The sequence below is a fragment of the Lampetra planeri genome, chromosome 21 (genome assembly GCF_965212315.1).
Source record: "Lampetra planeri chromosome 21, kcLamPlan1.2.h2, whole genome shotgun sequence".
NCBI classification, from domain to species: Eukaryota; Metazoa; Chordata; class Hyperoartia; order Petromyzontiformes; family Petromyzontidae; genus Lampetra; species Lampetra planeri.
Genome location: NC_136127.1, coordinates 2586628 through 2601796, shown reverse-complemented (window position 1 = coordinate 2601796; position 15169 = coordinate 2586628). Strand labels below are relative to the sequence as shown.

The 15169-nt window shown below is 48.3% G+C and overlaps 1 protein-coding gene across 4 annotated transcripts in view; it reads right to left on the bottom strand.

Annotated features, from left to right (window-relative positions):
• LOC144724519 (phosphatidylinositol 5-phosphate 4-kinase type-2 alpha-like) overlaps nt 1-15169 on the bottom strand; it is a 213179-nt gene that overhangs the window by 16624 nt on the left and 181386 nt on the right. For all 4 annotated transcript variants that reach the window (XM_078603728.1, XM_078603729.1, XM_078603732.1 and 1 more), the window contains one exon: nt 12773-12886. In XM_078603728.1, coding sequence (XP_078459854.1) covers nt 12773-12886 — 114 coding nt within the window. The remainder of the gene's footprint in view (nt 1-12772; nt 12887-15169) is intronic.

Here is a 15169-nt window from a genome sequence, read left to right as displayed (position 1 = left end):
CCGTTATCGACGAATGTGTTGTGGCTTTTGTTGATGTTGCTCTTTATACTTTGTGCACCGCTGGCCCAAACGCCGAGTCGCCAAACGTTTTTGTTGCCTTTTTTTTTGAAGGAGTGCTTTGCATGTCAGAGAAAAGGGGAGTAGTAGCTGGAGAAAGCCCACGCTCACGAGGTTATACCAAAGGTCTGCACAGACCGATTCATGAGACCATTTGCTGTATTGTTTTCTCCAAGCCACCACTGCAGCCCTGTAGGTTTAGGAGTTTAAACATTATCATGATCCACTCGTCTATTCCCACAAAGATCTGCGTCACAGCTACTGGCTGCACCACCTCACCCAGCCATGCACCACCACACTCAGCTGTGAATAATAATTGTTCTATTAGCCTCGTGGTGTTTCACTTCCATGTCTCTGGCCTGTCAGTTGTCCCCCGCCGGTAGGCCATGTGGCAGTGAGTCGCTGCGATTAAGGCCACGGATATCAGAGCCACGTCCCTGGAGAGACAACGATGACCTCCGAGCTTTGCGCCGGATGATCGGGAGTCGTCGCAGATTTCTTTAGAACTGCTTTTTGTGTCTAGCTTGTAGTCCTTCCCCCGTGTCTCCAATTAGCGTGGTTGGCCACGTACGGTGCGAAACAAGCTCCAAATACATACGTACAAAACAACAACAAAAGGAAGAATTAAGACTCGCTAGGGTTCATTGTTCATTGCTACAGCATCAGGAGTCGGATGTACAAAAACACGAAGGAATATTCCTCTGAGCTTCCAGCCTACATCAGAGTAAATTAAGGACACTCTTCACGAGCGACGCGTCACACAGCTGAGCACAGCGCACTGAAGCTCCCTCCCGTAATTACAGTCCAGTGCTGTGGTTGGCGCCCTTTTTTCAGATGAAGCAGCCTCCGTTCAGTAGCCACGCTGACCCAGAGTGGCACACGAACGGCCTTCAATTGCAACCCTAAACCACGGGCGATGCTGCGTTGCCAGCGGTGCGCACGCTCAAATAAATGAATACAATTTCAAAAGCAAAGCAAGCTCAACGCATTCGTTGGAACAAAAATATAACAATGCGTTATAATAATTTACGATTTGTAGCGCAGACATATTTTCGTTCACTGTTACAAGAGAGAGGGAATGATTTAGATTCAGAGGCACAGCCAGAACCGGCACCAACAATTGCCCAAGCTCTGTGATCCTACATTGGGATATTTGGCCAACTACAGTCATTAGTAAAGTCCGTTCTCCTATAACGCTGCGTGTTTTCACAACGCTAATTGGATATAACGCAATGAATATATGAGGGAAGATCTTTTTTTATAACACGGACACGAATTGGATATGATGCAATTGAGCGAACAGTCTTTGTTCAGCCTGCATACGCATCTCACGTGTTATCGCGGACTTTGCTTTACCCTACATCATTAATTACAACACAATATTTTTTTTTAAATCCCACGTGTGCGAGGAGGGGAAAACACTCGATTCCCGTACAGAAGCAATCCAGATGGAAATTAATCCACTTGCTGCGCTGCCACACGCACCCAGGCAAGCCAAGAGGCGGCGACATCAATGCCCGCGGGAGGGAAGAGAGTTCCACTCGTCTGCGTGATCCACCAACCCCCCTCGCTGCCTCCAGTGCTGGGTTGCAGGGCATGTTTCTGGGGATAACCGTTCTTGACAGCCCAGCGATGCTCAAACTATAAGGAATTTTTATTTTACTGGGTAAGGCCCACTGAGCTACGTAGCTCTTTGGCTACCACACACGATAGCTCAACAAAGAGGCTTATCGCGTGGACATCTATAGCAGCAGCCAAACACTCTACGTGCGCGTCGATTCTAAATGTGGAGGGAAAACCCGGAGGACCGGGAGAAATATCCACGTGACCCGCAGGGAGAGAAAGAGACATGCAAACTCCCAATATACAGCAGGTGTCAGGGGTCGGGATCAACCCACGACCTCCTGTATAACAAGCAAGGGAGTTAACATCTCGCTGTGGGAGTGCCCGAGGGGAGGCAATGGAGCTCTTTACATTGTTCCCTCTTGGACACGAGCTGGATTCTATTTTTATGTTTTTGCCTTTACTGGAAAACACAGCAGTGAGAATTTAGGCATGAATATTTTATATGAGTAATAGGAGCACAGCATGTTCCAAATGAAAGCGCTTCTCCTTGACTGCTCCTCGAAATAACTTCATCTCAATCCCACACGCGACTTCAAACTTTTAATTAAACAGGGCTGCCCGTGTGCTATATGTATGTTGAACTTCATTCGCCACCGCATGCAGCCAACCGTGCTCATCGGAGGTGGCGGCTGCTTGGGGAGGCCTTCATCCAGCAGTGGATTGATCATGCGGCCGCGGCAAACAATGCCGATGATCTTCCTTCACGTGAATGTGTGTATGTGCGCGTGAATTAGCAGATGAATACACACGTCTTGGTTTCACCATTTGAAACACTCGACCATAATGAAAAAAAAAACGCGATATTAATGATGACAAAAAACCTACCACTTTGAACGTGTGCACGACTATGGTACGGCAAGCATAACAAGCGAGACGTTTTTGTGCGCAAATAAATATAAAAGTTGATTAGTTAAAGATGTTTGATATAATTCACGAGAGGGCCGTGCAATTTTGGCAAATGTGCACTTTTGCAATTCGCTAATTTGCACAATTGCTCACCGCGCGCTTAATTAGTTAAGCACTGGGCGCTGTGTTGTTATTATGATTGTTGTTTTTATTATTGTTGATGTTACTACTCCAGCTATTTGACACGTTGGTGAGCCGGCACTCACCGATTCACTCAACGGCGGTGGTCAGTCGGCTCCCTGCCACTCTTCTATTGCTACGACCGTGGTTGATTCCTTCCCCCACGTTGAGAAATCAGTCTACTCTACTCACTGTTTCGTCTCATCCACAATGTGTTCGACTGTCACACTGCAAATCCCATGGCGCTTGTGCCAGGCTAAGTGCCCGCTGGCAGGAGGTCACGGGACAGACCCAGGTGCCATAGGTTGACTTGACTGAGATGACTGGCTGATGCACCACCTGTGCCCCCTACTGTGCCAACTTGCTGTGTTTTAACCGCCCGGCGCTCTGCTCGTTGTTGTGAGCATCACTCTTCTGCCTTCCGCTGTTGCAGGAGGGCGACTGCCTCAAACTGTCCAGTCGCATCCTTCACGATCCTCCTCCACAGAGGCCGATCTTGACACCGCTGGTACCAGTCATCGACAGGTCCACTCAGCTCCACGTCCTCCTGTACCACATCACTCCATCTCTTCTCTAGCCCGTACCGCGTCAATTTAGGCCCCTCTATCCAGCCGAACAAAAGCTGTTTAGGCATGTGGAGGCTGGGCATACGGGCTACATGGCCCAGCCAATGCAAGCCTTGTCTGCCGGAGGAGTTCACCGATGGGACTTTGTCAAGATATTTAGTTTCGTTATTTATATTCTTTGCACTCCTATGGCGTTTTTGTATTTTGTTTGTTGTTGCATCGTTCTGACTGGCCCCTACCGGACATCTGTAAACAAAGAGCTTTATATGCTCACGAATGCATATTCTGTTTCTGATTTTGTCCGTAATTAAGGTTTGTCCTCTCTGGGTGATGTTGAAACGTGACTTGCGTCTCACCCAACTCGTGATAACCTCCGATATTAAACGTGCCGAGGACAGGTGGACCTCTGCGCCACGTGGAGATTTGTCCACGAGAATCAATTCGATTTCATTTGCGACGTCTTCAATTTGAGAAGCGCAATGTCGAAGAGGATGTAATCACTCAAGAACAATGAAACAACTAAAATAAAACTAAACAATGTTTTATTTTACCAGGTAAGGCCCACTGAGCTCTACATATATTTTTCAGAAATGACCTGGCCACAAATGATTGCTCAACGAAGTGGCTTATCACGTGGAAAATTATAGCAGTCAGATACTATAAACGCGTGATGTTGATTCTTAATGTTGAGGGGAAAAACCGGAGAAAAATCCACGTGACCACATGGAGAGACACGCAATCTCCAAATATAGAGCGGCGTCAAGGTCGGGATCGAACCCAGACCCTCATGTATACCAGGAGAGGTAGTTGACACCGTTGCGGTGGATATCGCAGTGATTGTGCGAACGTTGGCCGAGAAATCCGATAGCATGCAGAGCCACGTCGAAGGCAATGAGAGACGCGGAATGGGATGGAAATGCCGGCAGACAGGAACGCACGGAACCCTGAAAATAACGACACGAAAAATTCGAGGTCACAACACGGAATGAGAGAGAGAGAAGTGAGGGTTCTGGGTAGTCACATGACGATTGATTTTGAACACGAGACGTGCACTCAGAGGCCTGGAGTGGCCTACAATCTCAAGTAATTTTTAACAGCCTCCTCATGTCAATCTCATTGTTGTGTCCCATTTTCTGGACAACCTTAAACCGGAGGCAGCAAAAAAAAACATTAATTTACACGAGTCTTGGAGTTTTATCTACTTAGAGACGGTCAATTAACTTTCATTGTATTATTCGGTTACGGATAATAATTTGTGATGGCCAGGTTGCTTCTGAAAAAGAGCGATACAGCTCAGTGAGCCTTACCTGGAAAAATAAAAAAATGTTTAATTTGGTTTGAGTTTAGCGGGGAAAACGTTTCTCACTGATACAATATTGCACGGCTGAAGAGGTCTGTACGTACATTCATATGTTGAACCTCTTTCACAGCCAACCGGGCCATTTGGAGGCCTGGGGGAAGGACTTTTTTCAGGCGATTTCTCACCTCGTCTGCTCTAGTATTCTTCCGCGAATAAATATTTGTACAGATGCGATGATTTAAAGCAGGCGTTATGCGTGGACTGTTTGTGCCACGTTACATTAATTCTACGCAACTCACGCGGAGGGGGGGCAGCGGCAGAGTGCGCAGTGGCAATCTTTCTCTTTGCACAGAGCATCATATCCTTGTGCGGCGCATCTGCTCGTGCCAAATGTGGGTAATGCATCACTCCGTTACACTCGTGGGTGGGCTCAACACCGGTACAGCACGAAACACTTTTTTTCACGTACTATGCTACACACAAGACGCTAATATGCACGTGCACACAGACGACACGCGCACAAACTCATCCAGGCGAAGATGAACAGACTGTCGAAGGCAGCAGCGGCGAGCGAGCGCGTAGTGAAGCGGCAAGAGAGGTGTCGGAGTGGCCAGCACCGCCCCCGGCTGCCTGTGCCTCATGCTGAATTTACACCTTGCACCAGGCACCCATTCTAGACTAAACACACCTCTAAGTAGAGGTTCTCTCTGCAGCACACTGACCGATACCACTACACCGGTGGTTCCCAACTGAGAATCTGCATATCGCTGGCATCACGGGGACTGCACGGGCACTGGACGGGGACCGCACGGGACCACCGGCGTCACGGAGACCGCATGGGGAGCGCCGGCATCACGGAGACCGCCCGCACTACAGGGACCGCACAGTGACCGCACGGCGACAGCCGAAAGCATAGGGACCGCACGGGGACCACCGGCGGTTCGCAAGGCTATGGGAAGTGGTCCAAGAGAACTGTTTAACCCTTACGATAAAATATTTCACAAAACATCAGTCTCTTTACTGCACGGTGGTCGGCGAAAATGCATCTGGAAGTGGGTCTATGGGTTCACAAAGGTTGGGGGGGACCACCGTGTTTCGTACCACGGCTCGCATCGCACACACGCACGCTCCCACAAACGCCCACGGGGACCTCTGCAATCGCTTCTCCATCCCTATCTTTACGACGCACTTCAATGGGCCTCACATCAAAAGAACCCCGCTCGCGTGAAGTCTACCCCGCGTGGGCGCGTGCCCACTGAGAGTGCACAATTGCTCCGTGCGCACGCCGCCACGGTCCGTCGCTTCTGTCCACCGCCGGCACGGGGCAAAGTTCAACGCTCATGCACGGCCGAGAATTGAACGTGCCGCCAGGGATCGTAACGATGCTGCGCTCTAACCACTGTGTGCACCGATTGTCAAAAAATACACATTTGCACACGCACAATAAACGCGTACGTTGTTCCCTCGTTATTGGCGAGGGATACGTTCCGGAGACGCTCGTGAAGAGAAAATTTGACGGATAATTATGTTGGCCTACGGAAATATTTTAAATTAATTTCCCTAAATAAGCAATGAAACATATGGAAATTATTTCATCACTCTACCTCATAAATCTATCTCATCACTTTCTCTCTCGATGCAGTAGCCGTGTAGAATTCCAGATGCGATTCGTGGATAGCCAAAATCGCGATTCGCGAGTTTGTGAATAACGAGAAAATAACTGTACAGATCCACCTTTTAGCCTAATAGCATTGGCAAGTGTTGTTAGCAAGCGGCTATTAAGGCTGCCATGATGCACAAGGGGGTGGTGTGTGTGTGGCATGCACACACGAACAGCACTCGCCCCAACAGTCTGTTAAGGCTATACAGGGGATCTTTGTCTTTAGCATGCACCATACCTGGCTGCCTTTGTCTGCACACCTCAATTGCCTGCTGATGTTTACATGACACGCGAGGTGCTCATTGAAGGTCGCGTCAACTCAGCCACATCCACCTACAGGGGGGGGAGGGGGCCCTCTTCCTCTTCTTCTTCCATTGAACTTACATGGTGGCAAAGATTCGGCACAAACATCACTGAAGCTGATCATCGATCAATTAATCCGTTGCATTGCTCACAGCACGGGTGTGGGAGGGCAAGGTCGTCACACAGTACTCAGTCCTTCCAAAGCGTTAAACACAACTCGTGGCATATTACCTCCATATATATAAAAGGCAAAGTTGTGATTATGTGTGTCTGTTCAAAATGTTTAGCGTACTTCCCGACATGCAACAAACTTGAAATTTGCCATGTGGGTACTTTCCAGACTGTACAATTTTTTTTTTAAATACACTTTGGTGGTTTTTTTTTTTGGGGGGGGGGGGGGGGAGCTCAATAATGCATATATTTTTTGCACAGCAAGTGAGCTGTGACGTCAAATCTGTCACGTGACCCCGCGCATGTGGAAGCGTAACGTATTGTAGTGTAGCGGGTAGCGCTACGCCGCGCTACGAACCCGGCGACTCGATTCCCGCTCACGGCCACCACCGGTGACGATTATTTGAACCGGTCCCTGGGCCTCCCCTAGGTCGACTCAGCCTCAAACGAGTAACTGGTGTGGTGTGTGAACATCGCCACTGGAGAGACAAAGGCGGACGGGCATGGTGAATCCAAGTCCCGGGCGAAGCCGCGTAGTAAAGCTGGTATACAACTAAACTATGAACTGTTTTTTATTTTACAAAAAAGGGCTCACTCTGAGAGCTCTACAGCTCTTTTTCAGAAGCGACCTGGCCACAAATCACAGCTCAACATCGCAGCTAATCACGTGGAAATTGATAACAGCCAAACACTTTTTAGAGAACCTTTACGAACCATTATGATACACTAACATATTATCACTTTAGCTATAATTACAAATGAATATATTAACACGTGTCTGTCAACACCAGACTTCTAAATATCACCACGTCACTCCAAGGGTGTCCCGGCCACTTTCTGTGATGGCCACGTGGCCGTGCTACTAAGCGAGGGCTTTGCGCTTTAAGGTCAATGGGAGCAATGCCAGATCGATGCCAGTCCAGGACAGTTTGAAAAGCCTCCACCCGGCACATCGCATGGCATTGAAAGCGAGCCGAATCCTGCACAGAGTGCTCAAGTAGCACCGAGATCCGTGGCTTAGCATCTGGCTGATTGCTATATGAAACAAGTCAGAAATGCAGGGACTGTGTTGGCAGCAGGCCTGGCTCCATCTCCTATCGGATGGGAGGGGGGGGGGGGTGATCAAGCGATTAAAAATGTCCACGTGATAAGCCACTTCGTTGAGCTATCATTTGTGATCGCCAGGTCGCTTCTGAAAAATAACTTTACAGCTCAGTGGGCGTCACCTGGGAAAATAAAAAAGGGTAAAACATTGTTTATAGTTTAGTTTAGCTGTGGCAGTGCAATGCCGCGAGGGGTGCTGATGTGGAGCGATGTAATCTACCTCGCCTGGTGTACAGGAGGTCGTGGGTTTGACCCCGACCCTGACACCTGTATATTTGGAGTTTACGGGTCTCTCTCTCTCCATGGTCACGTGCATTTTCTCCGGGGTCCTCCGGGTTTTTCCGTCCACATTTAGAATCAACGTGCTTTTTTAACAATTTAGCTGTTCTATATTTCCAGATGATAAGCCAGAGGAGTAGGTAAGTCTCTTCTGAAAGTAGCCTCACGTCCCGTAGGGGATGATGAAGAGGAGTAGGTAAGTCACTTCTGAAAATGAGCTAAATAGCTCAGTGGGCCTTACCTGGTACAACAAAAATAGTTTAAACTTAACTAACAGCGTGGGTCAATATACAAAGCTGCCAACACATTCAAGGTGAGTCCACAGTCAACAAATGTGAGGACTGCATACATTGATTTAATAAGCACCCTTACTGAGTGCAGGAGCCAAAGTAAATAGATTGCATGAAATTTTCCAGACTATACAGATGATTAAATATACATGTATGCCAAAGGTATAGTGCCAAATCCTTATACAAACATCCCAAACAATGTTAAGGTCTTCAAGGTCGAATACCAATGCAATATGATAAGGATCACCATCATATTACATTTTACCAGTGGTCTATTACCTAGTTTTAATGAGCTGATATCATTAAATCAATATTGCTCACAAATTATCCCAGGGGGGGGGGGGAGGGGGGAAAATTGGAGCAAGCGGCTTGCAGTCGGAAGGTTTAGGAGTTCAAACACCTGGTTGGGAGTTGGTTTTGTCCAACATCCTTCTGAGGTCATTACAATAAGTATCCACTTTTCTGTGGACCTTACCTGGTGAAAAAAAAACAATTTCATAATAAAGGTTTTTGGGTTAAATCACGTAAGTATAAATGTGGCGTAAACCACCACCACCTGACACAGTCAATTAGTAAGGGATTCTTCACGTAAACAAACGCCAATTCGTTACCACTTCAGTCCACCGGTGTGTCATAGAAAAATTTCAACACACCCGTGTGTTGGAGAGTATTATGAATAATATTGGTCGAGGAGGCCTACGTGTTAAACCAAAAAAAATGTGTTTATAGTTTGGTTTAGCCGTTGTGTGGGAGCCCGTATGCTGGGCAATGCCATGAGGGAGAGTGACCTTTGGGCTGGTGCAAAGGGCCTTCTGGTGGTGGAGGCCCCAAGGCAGCAGGGCCCTTGTGGTTTCCGGCCCTGGTTGGCAGTGGCGTGCCAAACTCAAGCCAAAAACATCACCACCACCCTCGTCATTAGCAATGGCATTGGCCAAATCGTTATTGAAATTATAATTTAGCTTTAAATTCTCATTTAGCTTCAGGTTGTAATGGAGAGTTCATGAGGAAGGCGGTGAGTTTTTGTTTTGATTTGCTACGGGTATAGAGCGGTGTCGCAGTATTTCGCGCACAGCACTACGAAGCATCGGCGACGGCACGGCAAGCATCGGTGGCGAGTGAAATGGGAGCCGGTCTGGTGACGTTATGATCAAACTACCCCCAGGGCCGAGTAGAGAAGGCCGTCATCCAGCAGTGGAATGACAAAGAGCGGAAAATGAGCATTCTGTTCGTACGTACGAGCTGTGCACATTTAAACGGTTGCTGAACACCCATCTCCTCTTTGGTCTGAGACAAATCCCTGTGGCTTAATCTGTCTGCCAGCTTGACGCTACTATTTGATGGTCGGTTTATGGCGTCTGCTTACACGCTTGGGGAGTGGATTGATAATGGGTTTTTTTTTGTTGAACCAATCTGTATACCTTTTATTACGTTGACTGATTTAAATTTGTATTGATGTAATGTTATATACGTTTTAATGTGCCCATCTGTCAAGTGCTATGTGACAATTGTATTGTGAAGGGCATGATACTAAAGAATGTGATTTGTAGGTCGTGCATGCTTGCTCTCTTAAAACTGAAATATGAGGAAAAACTGAAATTATAAAATAAAAACTTCATTTGAATTAGCCTCACATGGACGCTTACATGCCACCGTTGACGATCACGTTTTGAGTATCCTCAAAAGCTAAATACCCACTGGAATATACCGATCAAGACGATATAATACAGCGAGAGGAGAACGAGAAGGCACACACGTGTGAAGCAAGGGCTCCGTATAATCCGTCTGAACGGCCGAGCAGCCAGCCTTGATATTCACGTCGCGTAGATTACGAGCTGCGCCCTTGCATCGGAGAAAATGATCATTCACGCGTGGGTGCTTCGGCCCAGGGGTCTGAGCCGTAATGATAATGCAGCTGCAGCCTGACAGGGCTTGCATCTTTAATAAGAACAAGTGGCCCAAAATGTGTGTGTGCACTAAGTTATCCTGTTATCATTATATTATTGTTCTTATTGCACTTTTTTACGTGGCAAAGCCTCAACCAGTCTTAAGACGTTTTTATCTGTAGGTGGCGATGTTGCTGCTGCTGCTCCTGCTGCTGCGTGTAATCCCAAATTGAGTAATTAGCGGGTGATTCTTTGAGCATTGGGATGTTTGGCCAATAACAGTCACACTGAATGTTTTTTCTGCTTAGCTATGGGAGGAAACAAGATAATCCACAAGAAGCCCACGCACAACAGTGGGGAGAACACACACAGTCTACGCAGAAAGGTACCCGGGTCAGGAATCACTGAACTACAGAGCTCTTTGTCAGCACGCTTCTGAAAAAGAGCTATATAGTTCAGTGGGCCTTCCATGGTAAAATAAAAATAGTTTCTAGTTTTAACTTAACTTACAAAATGGGTTAATATACAAAATAGATTCTGTACATAAAAGCATGGCTGCAATTTCTCATATCTTCTTAAGCTGCCAACAGATTCAAGGTGAGTTCACAGTCAACAAACGAGAGAATACTGCATACAACGATATAATAAGCACCCTGCACTACAAATCCCCTGGACAAAGCCACGGCATGTGAGAGTGGTTCCAGCAGCAGCAGGACTAGACGCTGAACCGTGCGATTCTCTCCACACGCGCGTTACGCAAGCTGTGGTCACCGCCAGGTAGGCTGTGCATCGTTGAAATGACGAAAGCAATATTTTTTTTATACCACGTACGCCCGATTATAAACGGTGGGATTAACGTTTATTATTTTTTTTGCGTCGCCAGATTGATATCACCAATGCAGAGGGTGGAGCGGAGGAGAAAAGGAAATGTTAAAAACCTGTAGCTGCAGCAAGCTTGGTCATCCCAGCATCGCGTTGCATTTCGAGCAATCAATTAATCTGAGCCATTCAAACCAGGCCAGCGTCTGGCGAGTCATTATCTCTTACACAACGGTGACTCTGGGCGGACACGGTTGCAGTGAGAGCGTTATTAATTTTCCCAATTTCCTTGCCAGTCACCGCAAAAAAATCCCCCCAAGAAACGAATGGCTGTTGCAGGGATACTGACTGACCCTACACCTTTGCGAATGACTGGATGTCAAAACAATAACAGACTGGAAAATGAGTCCTGAGTCTCGATAGGCTTTCCTCCTGGATAAACAATTCAAGTATCATCGTTATCATTATACGTAAAGACCGCGTGTATCATTATACATAAAGACTGTGTGCTCCCGGTCTTGAATTTTGAAAATTGGGTATTGGACGTCACCACGCGTGCCGGCAGCTCCGGGGACGATGCGGGCAGCTACGGCCGCAGAACAGAGACGGCCAAGATTTTCCCCTCCCCACCGAGCCACGCGGTCTCGTCGAGCGGCCGCTGCTGGGATATTACCTCGTGGTGTTTTTTGTTCCCTGAGCTGCGCATTGCTGCGAGGCCCATGCCTGGTGCTGTGCATGTGTGTGTGGGGGGGGGGGGGGGGGAGCGGCAGTGTAGTGGAGCGGTCAGCGCGCCGCGTTATGAACCTGGTGATGATCCGGGTTAGATTCCAGGATAACGGGAGGTGTATACGCTCACAGCCTCAATGCGGCTTGGCAGGTTATCTTGAGTAAGAGTGTTTGTTTCATCTGCGAGCATGTGTAGTTCACGCTACGTAGCTACGCTCGTTGTTCCTTGAGTTGGGGCAGTGGCGTAGTGGCGTAGCGGGTCAGCGCGCTGCGCCACGAACCCGACGATGTGTCAACATCGCCACTCGGGAGACCATGGCGGCCGGGCATGGTGCTGGCTACCCATTCCCTCATGTTCCGTGTCGGCCTTCATAGGTGCTCGCTAACAGTACTTGCCCCGAAAGTCTATTAAGGCTACACGGGGGATCTTTGTCTTTGTGGGGGGGACATAAATGCTTTATCGATCGGTCACCAATGCTACAGAAAGTGTAGGCAGCAATGAAATAAACTCGGGCGCGTGCTGTGCTGCATAGGTCGGATGTGGCACGACGCTGCGTGTTCGTTGGGGCTATTTGGCATGGGTGAACACAGACGCTCTGTCGGGCACGGCGAGTAGGATATCCCATTCGTGATCACGAGCGTTATGGCTTTAAACACGAGGGTCAGGGGTCGGCTCAGTGCACTGGGCCTCTGGGATTGATTTTTTTCAAGTACAGCAAACCCCCATTTAATATTGGAGGGGTTTAAATGTCGACGGTTTTACATTTTGTAGAGCCATTTGAAATTCGCGGGGGGGGGAGGGGCGTGCGTGGCGCGAGGCTGCTCGACAGGAAGTCGCGAGGTGCGGGAGAGCGGTGTGGATTGTGGGAGCGCGAGTCACCCTGCCCCCCCACGCGATGGATTTTGGACGGCAGAGGCAATAGCGACGATGGCGACGATGTGGGAGGCGGTGTTGGGTTTACCTCCACGTCCCTCTTCAGCTTTTCGAGGAAGAGTTTCTTGTTCTCCTCTCCGATCACGATCCTCTGCTTCTCGTTGATGAAGTCGTTGTCTTTGAACGTGGGCAGCTCCTTCGCCTGCGAAGAAACACGCACGCGCACACGAGTGAGTGAGCGGCCAAAACACACGCGCTACGAGGGGGGAGGGGGAGTGGAGAGAAGGGGGGAAAGCGAGGCGGTTTGGAACACGCCCATCACTCCCGTGATGCATCGCTGCGGTGACCTGCGCCTGTAACGAGCCCTCTCTCTCTCGACGGCTTGTTTACTGCGGTGTGTATGGGGGAACGCGGCGCGGGGGACGCGGCGCCCGAGCCGACAAAGTTCAGCCCCACCGTGTCGGCGGGGGGGGGGGGGCCGCGCCGTGAATGCCGTGACGCAATTGCAATGCATTATACGCTAAGGTGTACAGACGGACCGATGGGTGTACGTGAGGAAGAGCACACACGCTAGACAGTGACATTGACAAATGTGTGCGCTAGTTGGATGAAGGTCGGCGGATTCGTTTTTATTTTTAGAAAAAGCGGTACACACTCCTGCGTTGAACCGCGCGTCGTAATCAGCGCCAATTGTTCTACTCGACTGCATTACTGACGACAAAGCTTTAAACAAAGGCTGGCATGCCACTGCAAATGACATCCTTTTTTTTGTTACGCGTGTAGTTTAACTAATTAATTTACCCGAGTCCAGCTCCAACAAAGAGCTAACGATTTGCACAAACACATTGTTGGATGACCGATGTCTGTCAAAACGCCCTTGACAGCGCACAAACATTATACCTACATGCCAGGAATTAAGAAGCCCGCTGAGTGATAAACACCCAAAGTAGAGGTGAAATAACAACGTATGTTTTCGTAGGCGAGGTAGTCAACAGCTCATCACCTTGGCGACCCATTGTTGCAACGTGGCCCTTTGCCGCAACTGAATAGAACTGCCACACCGGGAGATTGAACTGGCGACCTCGATAGCAAGTTCAATGTGCCAACTATTACCCCGTGGTGGTAGCGTCCTTCTCACAGGGTTCTACGATGGACGAAAAATAAAACTTTTAATAGGAATAACGCTGATAAATTTTGGAAATAGTACGGCAATGCAGCATATATTTAACAACAATAAATACGTTATTTTACATCACCAACTCTTGCCTGGAGCGATACTTCACAGGAAACCTAAAGTGCGTAAGAAATAAAACCATCACGTAACAACAAAAATCCAAAGCGTGGCTCACGATTCTCGGCGTTTAAGTTTACCTTTCCACGCCGAATCTCACCAAACGCCAAATGAAAACTAAAAACGAAACTATAAACTATTTATAACTATACTACAAAACTATAAACTCATTTTATTTTACCAGGTAAGGCCCACTGAGCTATATACCTTTTTTTCAGAAGCGACCTGGCCACAAAGGATAGTTCAACACAGTGGCTTATCACGTGGAAAATGAAATCAGCCAAATACTCGAAATGCATGATGTTGATTCTAAATGTGGAGGGAAAAACCAGAGGACCTGGAGAAAAATACACTTGACAGCAGGCATTAGGGTCGGGTTCGAACCCGCAACCTCCTGCAGGTAGTTAACATCTAAAAATAATAAAAAACTGTATCCGTATAAACTTTTGGGGGCTGTGGAATGCCGCCGAGTCTCCTCGTTTCACCCGGACTGGGGTCGTCGTTGTTGGTGACTCCCAGCTGGATCCCAGACGCGCCACTTCCAAAGTCTGGCGCAAAATCAAGTTCGTGTCGGCGCTTGGCTGGACGGAGCCGTGGCAAAACTCCACGGGGGTGGGGGGAGATGGGGGGAGGTGGATGGGGGGGGGTCACACTCGGCCCCCGCACCCCCCCCCCCCACTCACCCCTCTCCACTTTCAGCTTCACCACGGGCCGGACAGAACTCACCGCGGCCGTCACGTTAATAGCGTCTACATAATTTATGTCATTTTAAACGCATCATTAAATGTTGAAAAGCCCCGCTGACCAGTGACAAATTGGTAATGGGGAGGGCTTTAGCCCTCCACAATAATACAAAACGCGTTGGTTTAATCCCCCCCCCTATTAAATTCACATATGGCAACGTGTTGACTGCGCTCATGCGCGCATGGAAAAAAAACAGATTAAAATGCTGACAATTATGCAGACATAATATAGAGCAGTATGTTTTTAATTACACTGAGAGCCAGAAGGAGGAGCACATGGATGAGAGAACATATACAAGGTTAGATGTATCACATTGACTGTTACATTCTTTTGTATTTGTTCTGGATGCATCACTAAATCGATGATGGCTGACGGGCAAGGCAAATGGACACCGCGATGGTGAGATGTTAACTCCCTCGCCTGATATGCAGAAGGTCGTGGGTTCGATCC